Source organism: Hydractinia symbiolongicarpus, chromosome 1, assembly GCF_029227915.1.
Source record: "Hydractinia symbiolongicarpus strain clone_291-10 chromosome 1, HSymV2.1, whole genome shotgun sequence".
In the NCBI taxonomy this organism is placed as follows: Eukaryota; Metazoa; Cnidaria; class Hydrozoa; order Anthoathecata; family Hydractiniidae; genus Hydractinia; species Hydractinia symbiolongicarpus.
This window is the reverse complement of record NC_079875.1, coordinates 24,639,315-24,664,542: the sequence shown is the minus strand read 5'-3', so window position 1 is coordinate 24,664,542 and position 25,228 is coordinate 24,639,315. Positions and strand designations below refer to the sequence as shown.

Here is a 25,228-nt window from a genome sequence, read left to right as displayed (position 1 = left end):
TAAATATGGTAACATTAAATGTAAATAAACACGGAAAAAAGTAAACAAAATGCGAAACAGAAGTGAAACAGAAATGAAACTTACTTTTATCTTTTAAAGAATTCAATGTTGTGGCTGCAATGAAAACCTGCTATGTTTACACGATATTCGATTTTAAAAAATATTTTTTGTTCGAATGTACGTACGTTCCATATGTTTCCAATAGTTCTATAAAGACGTGGTTTCTACATCCTGCTTTTATAATGTAATATTTTTTGTTGTAAAATGCAGTACCCGGATAATAATCCATATAATAACTGTTTATGAGGGCAATACCGGAGAATATTGACCTCTGTCACGTATTGCCCTCACAAGCTCAGGCAATACTTTGACGTCGGTCAATATTCTCCGGTATTGCCCTCATAAACAGTTATTATAGGGTTAGTATTGGAGCATGAACTAATAATTTATAGTAAGATTGATATTAACAAATAATTTATTTTAAATATTTTGAGGACGTACCAATTTCTGTCAATATACAAGGTTAAAGTGATGATTATTTTGCAGATTTGTTTTTGAGGTGTACATAGCTTTGCATGAATATGAGACTTGCATATTATTCCATGGTTGTCATTTCAATACCCGCATACATTTTATGCTATTCAACGTTACTGTTAAAACCTAAAAGATTATTAAGGTACTACTGGTATACCCATGACTCTACCCTAGTTGTCTGTAATTCGTCTGTAACTTGTCTGTACTCGTTTGTAAGTCGTCTGTAACTTGTCTGTACTCGTCTGTGACTCGTTTGTATTCGTCTATACTCGTCTACGCATTCGTCTGTAGTTTTAGAACAGATCAGTTATATTTTACTAGTGAATTATGAGTCTTGTCTGTACTCGTTTGTAAGTCGTCTGTAACTTGTCTGTACTTGTCTGTGATTCGTTTGTATTCGTCTATACTCGTCTACGCATTCGTCTGTAGTTTTAGAACAGATCAGTTATATTTCACTAGTGAATTAGGAGTTTTGTTTTGAAATAAATCATTCGAACTCCGAAATCAAGTTATTCGAATTTATATTTTGAAAATCAATTCACGTGGTTATAAAACCAGAACAAAATGATGCCATCTCAACGAAAACATTAGATTTTTCATTAATTTTGAAGATTTTATTAAAGACTAGTCGATAAAGCCCGTGGAAAAATCCACCGAGGCAGGATAAAAATGAAGAAGAAGCGTCATTTAAATTTTGATGACGTCAACAACCCATCCAACATTTTCAGCGTAAAATAGCACTATTGGAAAATATTCTTCATACAGAAAGAGTTTTACCAAATATTAACCGAGAAGAGATGGAACAAACGAGTGAACGTCTATTTAATTGCGAACGTTGTGGTAAGAAATGCAAATCTGAACGTGGAACTATCCAACATCTAAGACACTGCACGAGAAATGAAATCAATCAAGAAGTTGGCCAGCCGCCCCCTGCACCCTAGCAGCACTTGCCACCGCGACAAGAAGAACAAATTGCGGAAAATTTCTGGTGGTCCGAAACGAAAGGTAGTGAGATGGAGAAAAGGCTAAAGAGATTTACGAAAAAATCGTTTTCTGGAAATCAATCTATTCATGCTACCAAGCGGCGCTTCCGGAAAGGCATACATTCGTGAAACGACACGCTTGCTGAATTCGTGGACAGAGAATTCTCCACTCAAGAACTGTGCGCTGAGGCTGATACACATTATGCCCGCCTTGCTATTACAGAAACCATCCAAAAGATCAAAGAGTAAAGACCACGTCGAAGCTCTCGAACGACGCCTTGAAACATGGCGAAAGGGAGACTTAGCAAAAATTTACAGAGAAGCGAAAGCGATTCAGTCAAGACTACCTACCAACAACGGGAAGAGAGATATGGCAGCTCTTTCAAGACAATTTAAAGAGCTTATGCAAAAGGGTAACGTGAATGGTGCAATCAAGCTTCTTACGAACAACATGAAAGGAGGGATATTACTCTTAAACAACGAAACAATGGAGCTTTTGCGAATCAAACATCCCGATTGAAAAGAGGCAAATAAAGAAGCCCTACTTCCAGGCGAAATTCCCACAGTAGAACCAATTATTTTTAAATCCATAGTTCTCAAAGCAGCCCAGATGACGAAAGGGGGTTCCGGTCCATCTGGTATGGATGCGGACGGTTGGAGGAAGATGCTTTCCTCGAAGATGTATGGCGACACACTGGACAAGATCTTAGAAGAGTTCTAGCAAACGTTATTAAAAGGATGTGCGTCGATACCATCAACGAAAACTCCCGACTAGTCCCACTGGACAAACAACCAGGACTACGGCTTATTGGAGTAGGTGAAGTGCTCAGGAGAATAGCAGGAAAAATCGTGATGAGTGTCACAAAGAAGCTTCCTCAAAATCAGAAATGTGCGGCCGAGAAGCAGGTAGTGAAGCGGCGATACACGCAATGAAAGAGCTGTTTGGAAGAGAGCAGTCTGAAGCAGTCCGCCTCGTTGACGCTGCAAACGCTTTTAATAGTGTGAACAGAAGAGTGCTGCTTCACAACATCTCCATTACATGATCACCGATTGCTACATATGTAAAGAAATATTGTCAAGAGAGAGCACAACACAAGGTGATCCATTCGGAATGGCTATTTACGCAATGGCTATATCCCCTCTACTTGACATACTAATTGCAACAACTGAGGATCAAAACAACAAGATGGTGGCCTTCGCGGATGGTCAAATCTCATCCAATGTGGGCCAAAATATGAATATCATCCCCAACCAACAAAGTCGTGGTTTATCGTGAGGCCAGAGAAGTTCGACGAGGCAAGAGAGATTTTTGAAGGAACTGGGGTGAAAATAACCACTGAAGGAGAAAGACATCTCGGGTCGGTGGTAGGAAGCAAACAGTACAAGCGAAAATACGTTAATGAATTGGTCGAAAAATGGGTGAATGAAATGTCTCTGCTTTCTCGGATTGCGACAACACAGCCGCAAGCAGCATACGGCTGTTATAATGCTGGATATCAACATAAGCTGACGTACTTCTTCCGAACAATCCCAGGGATTGAAAACTACTTACAACCGTTCGAAGAGATCCTTAAACATCAGTTCATCCCAGCCATTACTGGTGGACATATCGTTAATGATAGAGAGAGATCACTCCTGTCCCTTCCGCGACGTCTTGGAGGCCTTGGTTTGAAAAATGTTACTCGAACGGCAAATGAAGAATATGAAAATTCCTGCCAGGTCACGCTCCATCTAAAGAACATGATCCTAGACACACAAGTAGAAGGTGGCAAGACGAAATCAGCGATCAAGGCAGAACGGAGAAAAAAGCAACAAGCTAAGCTCGACAGCCTACGAGAAGAAATGGTGGATGCCGAAAAACGTTTGAACGACACCAACCTTGAAAGTGGCGTTTCGAACTGGCTGACAACACTACCCCTGAAAGAGTGGGGCTACGATCTGAATAAACAGCAGTTTTGGGACGCAATCAGAATAAGGTATAACTGAAACCTCGGGCGACTGCCGACAGAATGCGTGTGTGGTGAAAAATTCGACCTTTGCCATGCCTTGTCTTGTAAAAAAGGGGGCATGGTCACCCTGCGACACAACGAACTGCGTGACATCACCGCCTCACTCTTAAAATAAGTCTGTCATGACGTAAAGAAGGAGCCAATGCTGATTCACACCTAAAGCTAGCTAGTTTAAAACTGCCGATTTAGATACCTAAAGCTAGCTAGTTTAAAACTGACGTATTGTGGCGCCGTAGATTAGTGGTTATAGCTCTCGTACTCTGTGCGGGAGACCGGGGGTTCGATTCCTCTTGACGGCGATTCAACACGGGCGAGTGAGTTACCATAGCCCCGGGTTAACCCAAGCCATGTGAGGGAAATTGGGAAGATGGCACACTGTGTGGGCCGTTGGATGTTGCCGGAAGTTGTCTAGTAGAGCGCGGGCCCTAATTGGGTCTGCGTCGCTTAAAATGAGCATTAAATACTCTAGGACTCTCCATCTAAGCCATGGCCCCTCCTGGAAATAATAGACAGGGTATATCCCTCGATATTTGTGAGGCTAGCCATGTAAAACATGCACATCTATCTATCTATCTAGGGCATGAATAAATATATATACAAAACAAAACTTTACGGGTGCATATTTCAAAAAATAACTTGTTATGAATAAATAATTTTTATGATAAATTTGGTCATATTTTATTTTTATTTTCTAAATTTTCCTTCTGTATTCTTTTTGGTGGTAAAATATACTAAATATCATTATAACAAAGTTCAGCCTCTTCTGCTAAAAAGAATTTAAGTTTTAGGACCGACTACAAAATGCTTTAATTTGTCATAAAATGTTGACGATTGCACGAGAACAGCTTGTCAGAATTTAAAAAGCCTCTTAACAGAAAACATCGTAGACATTGATGTTAAAGTTAGAATTTAAAACGCCTGGGTAATAACAAATGCAGATGTTGAAGAATTAAATAATAAAAATAGTTAGCTAGCTAGCTAGAGAAAAATCTGTCCCAAAGAACTTTTTTATGCTAGGCTAGCTATGTTGCTGATTTTATGCCAGCAAAAATAGCAATTTATTGCTAGCTACATGGGTAGTTTTATCCCAGCTAAGTGGTTAGTTCATTGCTAGCCTTGTAGCTAGTTTGATGCTAGCTATATTGCATTGTTTGTTTGTTTTTATGCTACCAAACTCTAATAGTAGCTAGCTAGCTATATGCTATCTAAATTCTATTATTATTCTATCTAAATCTGCAGTTTTAAGCTAGGTAGCCTTAGGTGTGAGTGAGAATAAGAATGGGTTCATTACATATAAAAAATAGTGATATACGAGCTAGCTAGCTAAACATACCTTATCTTCGTTTTCTTGAAAAAGCCCTCCGTCAGTTGCAATATAGCTTAGATATAGATCAGAGAGAAAGTCACGTGATATTCCCCAATCAGCCATCTTTTAGAAAAACAAAAGCACTTCTTCGCCCCGTTGACTTGCTGAATCAGAAATTTTACGAAAAAATAACCAGATTAAACTACTGGGTAAACAAGTTTCTTAAATTGACGAAAATTTAAAATTTTGAGGCATATCGGACTAGTATAGAAAGTGTCGCGGAGAGGTTGCCAAGGCAAAGGCATTAAGTACGGCAAGGAAAGGGCACGGCAAAGGCAGACAAGGAAACAGGAAGAGGAATCAGCAAGGCAGGGGTAGGCAAGGCATGGGAGGCACAGGCAAGGACATAGTTAGGCATGCACCAGAAAAGGCATAGGAAGGGTAGGCAGGCTCCAGAAAAGGCATAGATAGGAAGGTTAGCAAGGGCACGTAAGAGGAATCAGCAAGGCAGGGGTAGGCAAGGCATGGGAAGCACAGGCAAGGCAAAGGCATTAAGCACGGCAAGGAAAGGGCACGGCAAAGACAGGCAAGGAAACAGGAAGAGGAATCAGCAAGGCAGGGGTAGGGCAAGGTAGGCATAGTAGGCAGGCACCAGAAAAGCCATAGGAAAAGTAGGCAAAGGAACGGTCAGCGCTGGCAAGGCAATATATCTAAGTTCTGTGTCATATTAGTCCAGGGGGTATAGAAAATATCGAGGTTCAAATTCAATGAAAAGGGTATTAAATTTATATAAGGTCTATATACAGTAAATCATCTTAGCAGAATAATGTGCCAATACAATACAATCTGGTTGTTGTAGATGCAAGATAATTATATTTTTCCTAGCCCTGTCCAGGATTTGAACCTGGATCTCTCATTTGCATGAGTGTCATAGCCATTAGACCAACAGGGCATATATATATATATATATGAAAAACTTTACATGTGCATCTTATATATCCTAACTTCGGTTCAAACAAACAGACAGTTAACAAGCTGTTGTTATCCTACGCACCTAAAACAATTTTACTTTGTGGAAAATTTTGTAACATTTAAAAATAAAAATACAGTTTATAACCTGTTTTTACCCTCTTAAAGCAAAAAAAAACTGCAATATTTTATGGGAAAAGTTTCTGTGAAAGATCAAAAATTAATCGTGACATCTGATAGGCGTAACACATTTTCCCAAAAAACTTTCTTGCAACTTCGGTTTAAAAAAACACAGCGGAAACAGCCTGTTGTTATCCTGTCCAGCTAAAAATCAAACAGCAGTATATGTTTATTTTGCAAACAAGTTTTCATGACGGTAGGATAAAAAGCTCTTATTCCAAACTGAAAAAAACATATACATATCGTGAAAAAGAAATAATGAATACATTTGCAGATTTTCAATACATGTCGACGATTGAACGAGAACCGCTATTCAGAATTTAAAAAGCCTCAGTAATAACAAATGTTGATGTTGTAAAAATTTCCCAATATATATATATATATATATATATATATATATATATATATATATATATATATATATATATATATATATATATATATATATATATATATATATATATATATATATATATATATATATTGAAATAATTTTCGCTTCTGCAACTTAAGCCGCACTGATGTATGCTCATTTCCTGACGTTTGTACAATATATATAGCTAGCTACAACCGTCCACGAAAATATAGCTCTCTATTCCCCCTTAATGTTAAGAACTGCCCATTTGTGGCTAAGCAACGTAAACAATTACACGTGACATACCTGTATATAAACATTTACTATCTGCAAAATATCTAGCTGGCTATGTTTGGCCATTTTGTGGACAATTGTAGCTAGAACAAGCTGTATGATGGGACATTCCTACAGAGTAGAATTATCTCACTCACTGAGTTACAACTTAGAAGGATAAGAAACTAGACGCCATTTTAATTCGTACTAAAAACGTGTTACCGAATTGCCGTGACCGACATATATAAACAAACTATTATATATCAAAATGGTAGCCGCAATAGTGGTATATTGCAACACCTCCCTACCGAAAAAAAATTAACAAAAGAAAAATGAGTCTGAGTCAATAAAACGATGGCCTTTTGATGAAGTACTGTCCTATTTTTCTTTAAGACATGACATAGTCCTTAAAGCGAGTTGGTAATTTAGTTGTTCTCTGTGGCCTTATTGCTGTCATGGACGAATCTTCGATTGAGGCTTGCTTTGCTTGTGGACTGCTGCGTGGTCGTTCAGATGGAAGAGGTCGTGCTACATGGGTTACAGGTGCTTGATTGTGTGCAGTAGTTATTTGATCCAACCGTGGTTTGACTGTGGTATGTTGAGGTTGTACGATGACAGTTTTATGTATGCTCAGTGGCCCGGATGGTGCTGCCGCTGGTTTGATGTGAACCCGGTTTCTTGTGATAATGGTATTCTGTGGTGTTTGCAAAGTATACGACATGTCATTTTTTCTGATTATTCGTCTATACGTCCATGGTTGTCCCCGTTTTTGTGGAGGTGGTTTAGCATATGCGTATGTGCCAACGTCTGGTTTGTCGTGAACCGGTCCTGAATGACGGTCGTATATTTCCTTGGCTGTTCTACGTTTGTCAATTATCTGTTGTGTTGTATTGGCTACGTCTATGGGTGAAGGTAAAAGTGCAGACTTTGAGGTTGGTAGCATAGTTCGGGTTCTTCGGTTCATCATTCTTTGTGCAGGGGAACTCAAGTGTCCCTGTTGCGGAGTATTTCTGTAGTTTAGAAGCGCTATTTGGAAGTCTTGAGACTTTTTGAGCATGTTTTTTGCAACTTTGACTGCAGCTTCAGCACGCCCATTCCCTTTTGGGTAATATGGAGCAGAGCGAGTATGGTGGAAGCCATATTGTTTGGCGAAATTCTCGAACTCATTGCTGATGAACTGTGGTCCATTGTCTGTATGGCATATTTCAGGGATCCCATAACGCGAAAAGTGTGCTGTGGTGTGCCTTACAACAGTAGAAGCAAGGGTGTTTGGTAAGTGATCAACTTCAATCCAGTCAGAGAAGTGGCATACTGTGACCAGATAGTCCTTATTCTCGTATTCAAACAGATCTTGGCTAACAATTTGCCAAGGGAGTGACGGAACAGGAATTGATCGCATCGGTTCTTTAGATGCTGATCTTTGGTATTTTGCACAATCAGAGCAGTCATGACACATGTTAGTAATGTCTCTTGCCATATTTGGCCAGAAAAGTACTTCTTTTGCCATTCTCGTGTTGGAAGCTGCACCCATGTGATTGGCATGTATTTTCTGAAGCATTTCATTTCTCCGTCCGTTTCGTATCATGGTACAGTGTCCTTTATATATAAAACCATTGTTGATGGACAGTTCGTCTCTTAAGTTCCAGTATGGTTTGAGATCCTGATCAAGTTGTTGTGGTTCATCTGGCCATCCTCTTTGTATCAGGGTGTAGAGCCGTTGAAAGGTTGGGTCATTTTTCGTAGCTGATAGGATGTTCATTTCCGTGTCGTTTTTGAGCTGAAGGTGGTGTTGTGGATACTCTGACTCTGTATCAACGCGGAATACTTCAAAGGCATTTATTGTGTTTGTAGAAGGTTTGGTGAGTGGTGCTCTGGATAGGGTATCTGCTATGTAGAGTGTGGTTCCTTTCTTGTAGGTTACCGTAAATTGGTATCTCTGTAGTCTGGATAGCATTCTTTGGAGTCGTGCCGGTGCTCGGTTGAGTGGCTTCTTCATGATGATTTCCAGAGGTTTGTAGTCGCTATGTACTTCAATGTTTTTGTGTCCGTACAGCCAGTGGTCAAACTTGGAGAATGCATTACATATAGCTAAACACTCTTTCTCAATTTGAGAGTATCTTCTCTCAGTTTCAGTGAGAGTACAAGATGTGAATGCGACTGGTTGTAACTGTTCTTGATTGTTGTTTTGTAGAAGTGTTCCTCCAAGACCATTGTCACTTGCGTCAACCTGGAGTATCACCTTCTTAGCTGGATCAAAGTATTGTAGGACAGGTGTAGATGCTATAAGTGATTTAGCATCTGAAAATGCAGTCTGTTGTGTTGAAGACCATGTGAACGCCATGTTTGTTTTTGTTAGTTCAGTCAATGGCCGGATGACAGTGCTCAAGTTCTGGCAGTAAGGTGATAAGTAGTTGACCATTCCAATGAAGCGTTGCAGGCTCTTTTTGTCGTGTGGTTTTGGCATCTGTAGGATGGCATCAGTTTTCTCCGGATCAGCTTTGATGCCATTTTGTGTAAGAATGTGTCCTACAAATTTCTGTTCTTTCTGCTTGAATTTGAGTTTTGCTGGGTTGAATCTGATGTTCTTGGCTCTAGCTCTTTCCATTAGTGCAATGAGATTTTTGTCATGATCCCTTTCTGCTGTCTGGTATGTTTCCCCACAACCATTTACTAGGATGTCATCAGCTATGGGTGCGATACCTTCTAGTCCTTTTAACGCTGTCATGAGTCTCATTTGAAATTCCTCTGGAGCACTGTTGATGCCAAATGGAAGTCTTTTCCATCGATAACGTCCATAGGTAGTGTGCATTGTTGTCATATCTGATGATTTTTCATCTAACGGCACGTGAAAATACCCATCCTTTACATCAATTAATGTGAAACATTTTGCATTGTTCAGTTTGTGTAGATGTTCATTCAGTGTTGGCATTTGGTATACAGGTCGTTCTATTGCTTTGTTTATTGTTTGGCTGGGGTCTATGCATACACGAAATTTGTTTGGTTGTTCTCTGCAAAGTATGTTTGAGCACCATGGAGTTGGTTGTGTCACTTTTTCCAGTATTCCTTCTTTGACATATCTGTCTATAGCTGCTTTTTCTTTCCCACGTTTGCTCAGTGGTACTCGGTGAATTGGCATTTGAACTGGTGTAACATCATTTTTTACCCGGAATGATACTGGTGGTTGGAGACAGCCAACACCGTTAAAGCTATCTTTATAGCATTCAATTAATGACTCTTTGGTCAGCGGATGGGTTGTATCTAAAGGCTTTGTTTTGTTAACATGTGTTTTTGGTTGGCTAGTGGTTGTTGGCTGATTCAGGTTGCCTTGCTGTTGCAGAGAGTAGATATCCCCTGTGTTGATTGTCATGATGTTCATGTTTACACAGTCTTTACCGGAAAGGAGAGCTGGCTTTCCGATCATGTCCTTCGAGTCAAGGACTTGGAACACTAGACTATGATACTTTTTGAACTTTTCGCACAAAAGGGTGATTTTCCCGATGGGTCTGATTGGCTCACTTTTGTTCCCATAAGGAAGTAATACACAACGCGATTTTTGAAGCTCGATATCAGGAAAGTATTTCTGGACGACCTGGTGCGATATGGTGTTGGATGTAGCGGCGGAGTCGATTTGGAACTGTAGGTTTACAAAGTTTCTCCCTGTTGATGAACACAAAAGCTTTGAATAAAATTTTTCCTGATTTGATTGGGATTGTCCATTCCGTTGATCTGTTGCGTACGCTGTGCTGTAATACAGTGGCTGTTCATCAGTGTAGTATGTTGGTTGTTGCTGCTCAGGTGATTCTGTTCTGCTTTCTGGTTGATGATATGTTGATGTTGCATGAAGGTGGTTGGTCGACTTTTGCATACCCTGCGGATTGCTGTTTGGTTGTGGAGGACGTTGGTTATTTCTTCTGTTGTAGTTGGGTCTGTTGTATCCCTTGTTGCCAAAGTGGCTGACATTTTGTTGTTCTGGACATACTCTTGCAAAGTGGTCAAATTCACCACACCTTGTGCATTTACGTCCATTGGCTGGGCAATTTGCCCAAGGATGTGGTCCTTTATTGTCTCCACACCAGTGGCAAGTATTTGGCTCACGTCTCAATTTCATGTCTCTGTGTTTCTTCCTTTGTTGTGGTGGTATTGTTGCTTTTGTCCAGTGAACATTCTCTTCTGTCCCTTTTGATGCATCACTGATGAGTTTGTTTGTCACTCGAGCAGATTCCATTGACTTGGCCTCTGCGACAACATCTGACATTGTTTTCTGTGTGCCATCTGTTCTCAGATGTGTTTTTAACAGTTCAGTTCGTGCTGTGTCCTCACAAAGTCCGAAGACAAACTTATCACGACACATAATGTCTGTAATTTCTCCATATTCACACAGGCTTCCGGCTTGTCGTATTCGGACCTCCCAATCCTGCACTGTCTCATCTTGATTTTGGGACGAATGCCAGAATTTGAACCGATCAGTCATTAGGGTAGATCCTGTTGTTCCTGTGTAATGTGTGCGTAGACGATTCATCCAAATCCACGGTTTTTTCTTATCATCTACTGGAATGGATGGCTCAATGGTATAACGTATCACCTGGAGAGCTTCATCTGGCATTGAAGATCTCAGTGCAGAGATCTCCAACAAAGGTTGCTTGTAATGTTCTGCTTGCTCAGTTTGTGAGTCTTTCTCCAAATTTCTGTAGTTCGACTGAATGCAATAGTCATTGAATCTAAGTTCAAAATTCTTGAAATTTTCAGATATGTTGCCAGTTAACTTCAATTCTGGTCGTTTATGTGATGTATTCATTTTTACTTCTGACACCAAGTTACAACTTAGAAGGATGAGAAACTAGACGCCATCTTAATTCGTACTAAAAACGTGTTACCGAATTGCCGTGACCGACATATATAAACAAACTATTATATATCAAAATGGTAGCCGCAATAGTGGTATATTGCAACAACTGTGTAGTATATATGTATATTAGCTAGCTAGATAGGGGATAGGTAGAAAATCAGTCTCAAACAATTTTTCTATGCTAGCTATGTTGCTGATTTTATGCCAGCAAAAATAGCAATTTATTGCTAGCTACATGGGTAGTTCTATCCCAGCTAAGTAGTTAATTTTCTGCAAGCTTTGTAGCTAGTTTTATGCTAGCTATATTGCATTGTTTGTTCGTTTTTATGCTAGCTAACTCTTACAGTAGCTAGGTAGCTAAATGCTATCTAAGTTCTATTATTATTCTATCTAAATCTGCAGTTTTAAGCTAGCTAGCTTTAGGTGTGAGTGAGAATAAGAATGGTTCATTACATATAAAAAATAGTGATATACAAGCGAGCTAAACACTCAGGGATAACCGCAAATTAGGCTATAACAGTCTAATTAGTCTACGATAGCCTATTTAGGCGATTTATCTCTCCTAATTAGGCTATCAACATGGTTTTTGCTGCCTATCGCTGTTCTGTTGCATAATCGCAATGATTTTATTAGCTAAAAACATTCTATAGAACCCCCTTTTGATGGTCCAAATATATTTTTCTTCATTATTTGCGCTGTCAGAAGATATAGCGTTTAGTTTGTTTTGATTAAGAACGCATGCGCTGTGTTACGGCTTCTTTGTTTTACGGCCACGGTTGCTTCTGAAAAAAGGCTAAATTTCCCGTGCGCATATTTCCAACATGGTGGCGCATAGCCTAAATAGACTATTTCTCGTCTAATTAGCCGATCCAAAGACTTTTGACGTATAATTTTTAGTCCCGTGAAGCAAACTATAAAACATTTTCAGGATGATGAACAAAATCAATCATCAAATGTGAACGTCGTTGGTTGCCATGACAGTACACTGCTGCAAACAGCAAATGCGCACTTGTTAAATACTGACGAAAATTCCGTTGTTTTTTCTGGTTGCGTGCTCTTTGATAACTGTTCGCAAAAATCATTCATCACAAGTAACGCAAAACAACGATTAAAATTAAAAATCATCCGCAGCGAGATTTTAAACGTAAAAGTGTTTGGCGACAACTCTTCAAAACCTCGAAAATTAGACGTCGTAAAGGTTAAAATTAAAAACGCCCATTCTAACGATTATTCCGTAATCGAAGCGTATGTTATGGACATGATATGCTCACCTCTATCTAACCAAAGAGTCGATTTAGCGCAAACCCTTCTCCCAAACATTTGCCTTGCTGACAACAACGCCTCTGACAATAAACAGATCGACGTTCTTATAGGTGCAAATTATTATTGGAACTTTGTAACAGGACAAATTATAAAAACCGAGAACGCTCTTACCACTGTTCAAACTATCCTTGGTTGGACTCTTAACGGAAATGTGCGGGTATCTTCTTTCACTGTTAACGTTGCACACGTTTTACTTTCGCATGGCGGGCACGAACTGTCAACTGATAATCTAAAGAAATTTTGGCAAGTCGAGGACATAAATGAAGTAGATACTACGTTTAACATAGGTAAATTCAGCGAGAAAATTGATTTCGACGGAGAAAGATATTCCGTCCCATTACCATGGAAACAAGATCATGAACAGATACCGGACAATTTCCAAAACAGCAGAAATCGGTTAACATCAGTCTTCCGCCGACTTAAGGCTGAGCCCGAGCTTCTGCAACAATACGACGACATCATTAAACAGCAAAAACGTGACGGTATCATCGAGCAGTTGACAGAGCCGCCACCGCCGCCAGGTAAAGTCCATTACTTGCCCCATCATTACATCTTAAAGGAAGATAAGTCCACAAACAAGGTGCGCATTGTTTACGATGCTTCTTCAAATTCTCCGTCACTCAACGATTGCTTGGAAAAGGGTCCTTCTCTTCTTCCTCTACTTATGGACATCCTTATCCGTTTTGGGACCTACAAGGTTGCGGTAGCAAGCGACATTAAACAAGCATTTTTAAATGTGGCGATCAACACACCTGATCGTGACTTCTTACGCTTCCTATGGTTTGACGATATAACAAAAGAAAATCCTCAACTCATGATATACCGATACACTCGTGTAATCTTTGGAATGAACGCTTCACAGTTCCTTTTAGCTGCATCAATTATAAAGCACTTGGAGAAATACCAAAGTGCCGACCCTGACTTTGTGCTAGCTTTCTTAGAAAACCTTTATGTCGACGACAGCATTGGCGGAGGAGATACCAGCGATCAGGTGTTCACATTTTACCAAAAGGCAAAAGCACGGCTTAAGGAAGCTGGTTTAATCTTACGTTCTAACAGTCCAACTCTCCAAGCGCAAATCTCTAAATTCGAAATCAAGGATCCAGCTCCTCCCGATGAAAAAATCTTGGGCATCACATGGGATACGGCCAATGACGAAATGGAAATAGACCTGTCAAGACAAAAACAGTTAGCTCAATCCGACGTCCTTCTTACTAAACGCAACATCCTAAAAATCATCGCATCGATTTACGACCCAGTCGGTTTGGTTTCGCCCCTCGTTGTACCGTTTAAGGTATTCTTCCAGAAGTTATGCACAACCGTAAACGATTGGGACACTGAGGTTAGTGAGGAACTAAAGGACGAATGGAATTCGTTAATACAGTTATTTTCAATCTCGTCGAAATATCGATTGCCACGTTATTACTTCGCTAACTATCCTTTAAGTGATTTGAAAAACATCACCCTGCATGGCTTTTGTGATGCAAGTAAAAGATCATACGCTGCTGTTGTCTACATTATTGGAACGTTATCAAGCGGACGCTCTATTGGACGCATTGTGTGTAGTAAAACAAAAGTATCCCCTCTCAATGAACTGTCTATCCCTAGACTGGAGCTTCTCTCATGCTTAAAAAAAAAACTAGATTTTCAAAAAAGAGAATCGCGATTCGCGGTTGAATGAATTTTCGCGAAATTATATTTCACAGTTCATAATAAATCATCATATTTCGTCGAATTTTATGAAAATAAAAGTTTTTTTCTTTCCGGCTTTATGTAATTATGTAAACTTGTGCGGACAAAATGTCGCAGGCTGAAAATTTTGTCGAGGGAAAAGCAAAAAAAAAAATTATGGTAAGATATTTCAGACGCTCATATTTTTGCTAGTTCGGGTAACAATACCCACAAATTGTGCTTTACATACTCCACATACTTTGCAGTAACGAAATAAATACACGCGACATTTTGTAGGGGTGAGTTAACTGACTGCTATGTCAAAACTGTTTTTGTTCCGATTCATCCCAACTGATCTTATATTTTTTGGAAATAGCCAACTGTGTATGTTTGATAATTATCATCGTAGTTCAAAAAACAGTAGAACATGGCTGAAAATAAGAGAAAGCTAGTAAAAAAGACCCCAGAACAAGTCACTGTCCTCGAAGAACTTTATGAAGCTGGAATGAAGAGCTATAAAAGTGACAATACGCTGGCGCGATCTTTGTTAGAGCAAGCGGTATTGAAAACAGGCCTAAGTGAATCGAAAATCAAGGTTTGTTCTGTCTGTCGAAACACTTTTTGGTACATTTAAAAAACAGAATTACGGCAATACCATTATTATGATTACAAAGTTGACCTTGTTTTTCTTTTTGGTGTAGGATTGGATTAATAGCAAAAGAAGACCTCCACAAGTAAAGTCGACAAAACTACCCGAAAGAAAACCATCTGGCTTTGACATGTTTCGTAAACAATATATGAAAGGTTTAGCTTGTTGTCAATACTTATTTTATATCGTTGTATCATCTCATTAACATATTATTGCCAGCCATTATTATAGTACGCATCCAACTGAGTTTGAAAAGAAGAGAAGCTAAAAATGAGATTAGTAAGTCTATAAACTGAAAATATTATAAGTACATAATACTCGCTAGTTTTTTTTTGTTTAGATAATCCAGTCAACAAAATGGCGGATATGAATAAAGCCTGGACGGCGTTACCGGAAGAAGATAAGAAAACCTATAACGCCCAAGCTTCTACAGTTGAGAAGCCAAATTTTTCAAGTTTATCTCAACAGAGTCAATCGTCGGCTGTTCGCAGAGGGAAAAAATTGAAAAAATTGTTAGTACAAAAACTTTGTTTTTTAAGGAGCTGATGCCAAAAATGTTATTAAATTAAAATATTCCGGAACTTGAAATATTTTACCACCTAAGAATCCGTAATTTTTACTATATTTTCAACAATATGAGATTAGGGATAACAGAATATTGAATCGTAAAACTTTACTATTTAGTGTAGAGAGATGGAATCCATCAGAATGGATATCGTTATAATGGATATGGACACAGAAAGAACGGGAAATAAAGTCACTGTATACGGAAGTCAAAAAGGAATTGATTTTGTTGACTCTCAAAATGATTTGGAATGGAAGTTCGCCAGTCACATAATGAGTAAGCACAGCCTTCTGTTTACAATTCGCCAGTGTGATTTTTTAAATGCGCTACAATCCATGTTTCGATTAGCTTCATTATTTTCATTCTTCAAATATATTATACTAGGTGTACCGGTTGAAGCAACCATAGAAACAACATCTTTAAGAAAAGAAGTAACCTTGGAACTGAATCAAAAAATATGTACGCTGCTTTGCTTTACTTATTTAAAAAGAGGTTTGTAATCTGCTTCTAGTGTTCACTTACATTAGTTTTCTCTTCCTATTATAGATTTGGCATCACGTGGGAAGCGTACAACAGTTCCCTACAAACAAGTAGATAATGGTCACGTAACAGTAAATGGGTTACCGGCCGGTTTTATGTTTAAAAAGCCTAGCAATTGTTCCCAAGTCGAGCTAAAAATATTAAAAGAGAATATGCAACACATATTTTTCACTGGTAAAACATCTGTTATCATGGTTAAGTTTCTTCTCGCTGTTTTCACGCTGGTTTTTTATTATTTCTGTGATATATACTGCTGATTAGAAAATAATTAAAATGCACCATACTTCTTGTTTAGTTCCAATTATAACAAACCATACAACTAATTCAAGTTGCATTGCCGAGTCATCCGAAACGGTCAATTTAAACCAACAGGAGCAGGAGCAAGAGCGAATTGAACAACCGCATAGCTCAAAAGATAATGTAGGGTCTGAGAAAACAGTTGTGCGTGAATTTAATGGAAGAAAGCGAAAATCTAAAGAGGCCATTCAACGCGAAGAGCTTGATATAAATACCCAGTCACTTAATTTAGTGGATAATGTTCCAAACAAATCTGGAAAGGTTGTGACTCTTCGAGAAGTTTTGGATAAGTCTGCCCAAAATGAAGGTTTCATTGACTTTATAATGACTCACAGAGAGGTCAATGATCGGAGAGAATATCAGGTTAAATGGATTGGCTATCGTTCTCCAACATGGGAAGTGGCGGAAAATTTACCAAAAGCCTGATTTAGAAGAATATTTTCTTAGTAACGTTTAATTGTCAAAAAAGGAGAGAAAAAGCTATTATTGTTGTTCAGTACTAAGAAACTTTCGCAGATTTATCGATCAGTATCCCGACCGCAGAAAATTCGTTTGAGACCCAGCGTAATTTTTCCACCCCTTGTCCTTTTGATTTCCCCGCCCTAAGAAAAAATCCCTGACTAAGGTCGAGCTTGAACAAGTACCTTAACAGGATATTTAACGCTGTATAAATTATTGCTAGATTTAATTTTTTTGATTCATTGAGAAAATATGGTTTTGCCAACCTCAAACCCAGGGCCTGTAGCGTTTTTTTGATATCATATCAAATAAACGCTATAGGCCCTGGGTTCGAGGTTGTGGTTTTGCGATATTTATTTTTGCAAATACGATATCGAACGACAATTGCGAATGTAGCTTTTTTAAATATCATAACTAATCCATACATACAAAAAAAAATGGCTCCGAGAATGCCTCCATAGGATAAATATACTGTTTCTAATATCCTTGTCTTAACCCGCGTTAATGTGCTGACACAGCAGAATGGCCACCCACATCTAATTTTCTGATTAAAGTAATTTCGCGTACTTGCGTCAATTTCTGGTCGTACTGGAAAGAGAAGAAAGTCGAAAAATTACAACTTCCAAGGGAAGAAATCTTTTTGCGGGAAGAAAATTTGGTGGTATTGACGCCGCCCGCACAAATAAATTCCCGCCAAAATTATTTTTTTCCCTCTCCGTCAATTCCGCCAAGTTAACTTTTCACCAAATTTTTTCCCACCAAAATTTCTTCCCTTAAGTTATAGACTTAATTTTATCCACTATTTATCATTTTTCAAACTTGGTGGGTGCACGAGGGACATTGGAAGAAGGAAATACAATTTACAGTTGAAAATATATATATCTTTGCCTATCAATCTTATGAAACTAGTACCCTAGTTCCGTCTGAAGCAAGCCCACTCTCCTGAAAAGAAATTTGTGCGGTAATCGATGAGGCGCTCTCCAATCCATGAGAGAATAGGAGTAACTACATCGCAATGCAGATAAAACTAGTCTTTTAAGACGGAAAGTTTAATTAAAAAAGGAGGTTTCTCTCCAAAGAATAAGAAGCTGCTGGAGAACTTCTGCATTCTCCCCTCCCCTCCCAGTTAATGGATTTCGACTGTACTGAAACAAACACCTATGAATGTGGAAACACGAGGATTGGTGAAATTCACTCATGCTTGGGATCTGGTGCGGGCCCTTGAGTAAGCATCCCCTGCCTCCTGCAAGACACCAGCCACATTCATTGACACCGTCCGCCAAAACCAATAACTTTTGTTAAACTTTGGAAAAAGAAAAGTCGACAGCTGCAAATCGTATCGCTGTTGCTTTTACCTACTGACACAGAGCCCAGGGCTAAGAAAGGTAGACTTGGAACCCAGCCCTTAGAGAGGTTGTGACAAAGAATAAAAAGCAGCAAACCTGGAAACAGAAAAGCTTTCTGACCTTAGACATGAACACTTGAGAAATCGTATCGTAATGCTTGGACTGACCAAGAAACCGCCCCTTAGAAAGGTAGACTTGGAACCCAGCGGCTGCAACCCAGAAAACCATTACATATCGTCTCGAGCTTAAACAAGTAATTCACTTCACCACCCAGTCAACTTTTATGCTTCGAAATCCGCAACACTCCATTCTTTGGAAGGAGTTATCAATCGTCTCGAGATAGCAACTGAAGAGCCATCCTAACCAATAAAGAACACACACTCTTCAGTCACCAAAACCTAACAGCCTTCACGATCTATTGTCTTTCCCACCGTCAGTGGTCTTTCCCACAGTCACTAGTCTTTCCCAGTGTCAACCAGTCTTTCCTGGCAGTCAACAGGATCTGTGTAAGAAACAGGAGAAAGAGAATAGGAGTAACTACATCGCAATGCAGATAAAACTAGTCTTTTAAGACGGAAAGTTTAATTAAAAAAGGAGGTTTCTCTCCAAAGAATAAGAAGCTGCTGAAGAACTTCTGCATTCGCCCCTTTACAGGGATAATCGAAAAGTTAATGGATTTCGACTGTACTGAAACAAACACCTATGATGGTGGAAACACGAGGATTGGTGAAATTCACTCATGCTTGGGATCTGGTGCGGGCCCTTGAGTAAGCATCCCCTGCCTCCTGCAAGACACCAGCCACATTCATTGACACCGTCCGCCAAAACCAATAACTTTTGTTAAACTTTGGAAAAAGAAAAGTCGACAGCTGCAAATCGTATCGTTGTTGCTTTTACCTACTGACACAGAGCCCAGGGCTAAGAGTGGTAGACTTGGAACCCAGCCCTTAGAGAGGTTGTGACAAAGAATAAAAAGCAGCAAACCTGGAAACAGAAAAGCTTTCTGACCTTACACATGAACACTTGAGAAATCGTATCGTAATGCTTGGGCTGACCAAGAAACCGCCCCTTAGAAAGGTAGACTTGGAACCCAGCGGCTGCAACCCAGAAAACCATTACATATCGTCTCGAGCTTAAACAAGTAATTCACTTCACCACCCAGTCAACTTTTATGCTTCGAAATCCGCAACACTCCATTCTTTGGAAGGAGTTATCAATCGTCTCGACATTGCAACTGAAGACCCATCCTAACCAATGAAGAACACACACTCTTCAGTCACCAAAACCTAAAAGCCTTCACGATCTATGGTCTTTCCCACCGTCAGTGGTCTTTCCCACAGTCACTAGTCTTTCCCAGTGTCAACCAGTCTTTCCTGGCAGTCAACTGGAAATGTGTAAGAAACAGGAGAAAGAGAATAGGAGTAACTACATCGCAATGCAGATAAAACTAGTCTTTTAAGACGGAAAGTTTAATTAAAAAAGGAGGTTTCTCTCCAAAGAATAAGAAGCTGCTGGAGAACTTCTGCATTCTCCCCTTTACAGGGATAATCGGAAAGTTAATGGATTTCGACTGTACTGAAACAAACACCTATGATGGTGGAAACACGAGGATTGGTGAAATTCACTCATGCTTGGGATTTGGTGAGGGCCCTTGAGTAAGCATCCCCTGCCTCCTGCAAGACACCAGCCACATTCATTGACACCGTCCGCCAAAACCAATAACTTTTGTTAAACTTTGGAAAAAGAAAAGTCGACAGCTGCAAATCGTATCCTTGTTGCTTTTATCTACTGACACAGAGCCCAGGGCTAAGAGAGGTAGACTTGGAACCCAGCCCTTAGAGAGGTTGTGACAAAGAATAAAAAGCAGCAAACCTGGAAACAGAAAAGCTTTCTGACCTTAGACATGAACACTTGAGAAATCGTATCGTAATGCTTGGGCTGACCAAGAAACCGCCCCTTAGAAAGGTAGACTTGGAACCCAGCGGCTGCAACCCAGAAAACCATTACATATCGTCTCGAGCTTAAACAAGTAATTCACTTCACCACCCAGTCTACTTTTATGCTTCGAAACCCGCAACACTCCATTCTTTGGAAGGAGTTATCAATCGTCTCGAGATAGCAACTGAAGACCCATCCTAACCAATGAAGAACACACACTCTTCAGTCACTAAAACCTAAAAGCCTTCACGATCTATGGTCTTTCCCACCGTCAGTGGTCTTTCCCACAGTCACTAGTCTTTCCCAGTGTCAACCAGTCTTTCCTGGCAGTCAACTGGATCTGTGTAAGAAACAGGAAAAAGAGAATAGCAGTAACTAAATCGCAATGCAGATAAAACTAGTCTTTTAAGACGGAAAGTTTAATTAAAAAAAGGAGGTTTCTCTCCAAAGAATAAGAAGCTGCTGGAGAACTTCTGCATTCTCCCCTTTACAGGAATAATCGGAAAGTTAATGGATTTCGACTGTACTGAAACAAACACCTATGAATGTGGAAACACAAGGATTGGTGAAATTCACTCATGCTTGGGATCTGGTGCGGGCCCTTGAGTAAGCATCCCCTGCCTCCTGCAAGACACCAGCCACATTCATTGACACCGTCCGCCAAAACAAATAACTTTTGTGAAACTTTGGAAAAAGAAAAGTCGACAGCTGCAAATCGTATCGTTGTTGCTTTTACCTACTGACACAGAGCCCAGGGCTAGGAGAGGTAGACTTGGAACCCAGCCCTTAGAGAGGTTGTGACAAAGAATAAAAAGCAGCAAACCTGGAAACAGAAAAGCTTTCTGACCTTAGACATGAACACTTGAGAAATCGTATCGTAATGCTTGGACTGACCAAGAAACCGCCCCTTAGAAAGGTAGACTTGGAACCCAGCGGCGGCAACCCAGAAAACCATTACATATCGTCTCGAGCTTAAACAAGTAATTCACTTCACAACCCAGTCAACTTTCATGCTTCGAAATCCGAAACACTCCATTCTTTGGAAGGAGTTATCAATCGTCTCGACATTGCAACTGAAGACCCATCCTAACCAATGAAGAACACACACTCTTCAGTCACCAAAACCTAAAAGCCTTCACGATCTATGGTCTTTCCCACCGTCAGTGGTCTTTCCCACAGTCACTAGTCTTTCCCAGTGTCAACCAGTCTTTCCTGGCAGTCAACTGGATCTGTGTAAGAAACAGGAGAAAGAGAATAGGAGTAACTACATCGCAATGCAGATAAAACTAGTCTTTTAAGACGGAAAGTTTAATTAAAAAAGGAGGTTTCTCTCCAAAGAATAAGAAGCTGCTGAAGAACTTCTGCATTCGCCCCTTTACAGGGATAATCGAAAAGTTAATGGATTTCGACTGTACTGAAACAAACACCTATGATGGTGGAAACACGAGGATTGGTGAAATTCACTCATGCTTGGGATCTGGTGCGGGCCCTTGAGTAAGCATCCCCTGCCTCCTGCAAGACACCAGCCACATTCATTGACACCGTCCGCCAAAACCAATAACTTTTGTTAAACTTTGGAAAAAGAAAAGTCGACAGCTGCAAATCGTATCGTTGTTGCTTTTACCTACTGACACAGAGCCCAGGGCTAAGAGAGGTAGACTTGGAACCCAGCCCTTAGAGAGGTTGTGACAAAGAATAAAAAGCAGCAAACCTGGAAACAGAAAAGCTTTCTGACCTTACACATGAACACTTGAGAAATCGTATCGTAATGCTTGGGCTGACCAAGAAACCGCCCCTTAGAAAGGTAGACTTGGAACCCAGCGGCTGCAACCCAGAAAACCATTACATATCGTCTCGAGCTTAAACAAGTAATTCACTTCACCACCCAGTCAACTTTTATGCTTCGAAATCCGCAACACTCCATTCTTTGGAAGGAGTTATCAATCGTCTCGACATTGCAACTGAAGACCCATCCTAACCAATGAAGAACACACACTCTTCAGTCACCAAAACCTAAAAGCCTTCACGATCTATGGTCTTTCCCACCGTCAGTGGTCTTTCCCACAGTCACTAGTCTTTCCCAGTGTCAACCAGTCTTTCCTGGCAGTCAACTGGATCTGTGTAAGAAACAGGAGAAAGAGAATAGGAGTAACTACATCGCAATGCAGATAAAACTAGTCTTTTAAGACGGAAAGTTTAATTAAAAAAGGAGGTTTCTCTCCAAAGAATAAGAAGCTGCTGGAGAACTTCTGCATTCTCCCCTTTACAGGGATAATCGGAAAGTTAATGGATTTCGACTGTACTGAAACAAACACCTATGATGGTGGAAACACGAGGATTGGTGAAATTCACTCATGCTTGGGATTTGGTGAGGGCCCTTGAGTAAGCATCCCCTGCCTCCTGCAAGACACCAGCCACATTCATTGACACCGTCCGCCAAAACCAATAACTTTTGTTAAACTTTGGAAAAAGAAAAGTCGACAGCTGCAAATCGTATCGTTGTTGCTTTTACCTACTGACACAGAGCCCAGGGCTAAGAGAGGTAGACTTGGAACCCAGCCCTTAGAGAGGTTGTGACAAAGAATAAAAAGCAGCAAACCTGGAAACAGAAAAGCTTTCTGACCTTAGACATGAACACTTGAGAAATAGTATCGTAATGCTTGGGCTGACCAAGAAACCGCCCCTTAGAAAGGTAGACTTGGAACCCAGCGGCTGCAACCCAGAAAACCATTACATATCGTCTCGAGCTTAAACAAGTAATTCACTTCACCACCCAGTCTACTTTTATGCTTCGAAATCCGCAACACTCCATTCTTTGGAAGGAGTTATCAATCGTCTCGAGATAGCAACTGAAGACCCATCATAACCAATGAAGAACACACACTCTTCAGTCACTAAAACCTAAAAGCCTTCACGATCTATGGTCTTTCCCACCGTCAGTGGTCTTTCCCACAGTCACTAGTCTTTCCCAGTGTCAACCAGTCTTTCCTGGCAGTCAACTGGATCTGTGTAAGAAACAGGAAAAAGAGAATAGCAGTAACTAAATCGCAATGCAGATAAAACTAGTCTTTTAAGACGGAAAGTTTAATTAAAAAAAGGAGGTTTCTCTCCAAAGAATAAGAAGCTGCTGGAGAACTTCTGCATTCTCCCCTTTACAGGAATAATCGGAAAGTTAATGGATTTCGACTGTACTGAAACAAACACCTATGAATGTGGAAACACAAGGATTGGTGAAATTCACTCATGCTTGGGATCTGGTGCGGGCCCTTGAGTAAGCATCCCCTGCCTCCTGCAAGACACCAGCCACATTCATTGACACCGTCCGCCAAAACAAATAACTTTTGTGAAACTTTGGAAAAAGAAAAGTCGACAGCTGCAAATCGTATCGTTGTTGCTTTTACCTACTGACACAGAGCCCAGGGCTAGGAGAGGTAGACTTGGAACCCAGCCCTTAGAGAGGTTGTGACAAAGAATAAAAAGCAGCAAACCTGGAAACAGAAAAGCTTTCTGACCTTAGACATGAACACTTGAGAAATCGTATCGTAATGCTTGGACTGACCAAGAAACCGCCCCTTAGAAAGGTAGACTTGGAACCCAGCGGCGGCAACCCAGAAAACCATTACATATCGTCTCGAGCTTAAACAAGTAATTCACTTCACAACCCAGTCAACTTTCATGCTTCGAAATCCGCAACACTCCATTCTTTGGAAGGAGTTATCAATCGTCTCGACATTGCAACTGAAGACCCATCCTAACCAATGAAGAACACACACTCTTCAGTCACCAAAACCTAAAAGCCTTCACGATCTATGGTCTTTCCCACCGTCAGTGGTCTTTCCCACAGTCACTAGTCTTTCCCAGTGTCAACCAGTCTTTCCTGGCAGTCAACTGGATCTGTGTAAGAAACAGGAGAAAGAGAATAGGAGTAACTACATCGCAATGCAGATAAAACTAGTCTTTTAAGACGGAAAGTTTAATTAAAAAAGGAGGTTTCTCTCCAAAGAATAAGAAGCTGCTGGAGAACTTCTGCATTCTCCCCTTTACAGGGATAATCGGAAAGTTAATGGATTTCGACTGTACTGAAACAAACACCTATGATGGTGGAAACACGAGGATTGGTGAAATTCACTCATGCTTGGGATTTGGTGAGGGCCCTTGAGTAAGCATCCCCTGCCTCCTGCAAGACACCAGCCACATTCATTGACACCGTCCGCCAAAACCAATAACTTTTGTTAAACTTTGGAAAAAGAAAAGTCGACAGCTGCAAATCGTATCGTTGTTGCTTTTACCTACTGACACAGAGCCCAGGGCTAAGAGAGGTAGACTTGGAACCCAGCCCTTAGAGAGGTTGTGACAAAGAATAAAAAGCAGCAAACCTGGAAACAGAAAAGCTTTCTGACCTTAGACATGAACACTTGAGAAATCGTATCGTAATGCTTGGGCTGACCAAGAAACCGCCCCTTAGAAAGGTAGACTTGGAACCCAGCGGCTGCAACCCAGAAAACCACTACATATCGTCTCGAGCTTAAACAAGTAATTCACTTCACCACCCAGTCTACTTTTATGCTTCGAAATCCGCAACACTCCATTCTTTGGAAGGAGTTATCAATCGTCTCGAGATAGCAACTGAAGACCCATCCTAACCAATGAAGAACACACACTCTTCAGTCACTAAAACCTAAAAGCCTTCACGATCTATGGTCTTTCCCACCGTCAGTGGTCTTTCCCACAGTCACTAGTCTTTCCCAGTGTCAACCAGTCTTTCCTGGCAGTCAACTGGATCTGTGTAAGAAACAGGAAAAAGAGAATAGGAGTAACTAAATCGCAATGCAGATAAAACTAGTCTTTTAAGACGGAAAGTTTAATTAAAAAAAGGAGGTTTCTCTCCAAAGAATAAGAAGCTGCTGGAGAACTTCTGCATTCTCCCCTTTACAGGGATAATCGGAAAGTTAATGGATTTCGACTGTACTGAAACAAACACCTAT

General features: G+C 40.2%; 1 protein-coding gene across 1 annotated transcript; it reads left to right on the top strand.

Annotated features, from left to right (window-relative positions):
* Positions 1–11,922: 11,922 nt before the first annotated feature.
* LOC130615087 (uncharacterized) lies at positions 11,923–14,459 on the top strand. The gene has a single exon (XM_057436367.1). The coding sequence runs from the start codon at positions 12,708–12,710 to the stop codon at positions 14,457–14,459; it is 1,752 nt and encodes a 583-aa protein (XP_057292350.1). The 5' UTR covers positions 11,923–12,707.
* The last annotated feature ends 10,769 nt before the right edge of the window (positions 14,460–25,228 follow it).

Excerpts from the sequence above, each read along its gene's own strand:
- LOC130615087 (XM_057436367.1), top strand. The coding sequence starts at position 12,708 with ATGGACATGATATGCTCACCTCTATCTAACCAAAGAGTCGATTTAGCG.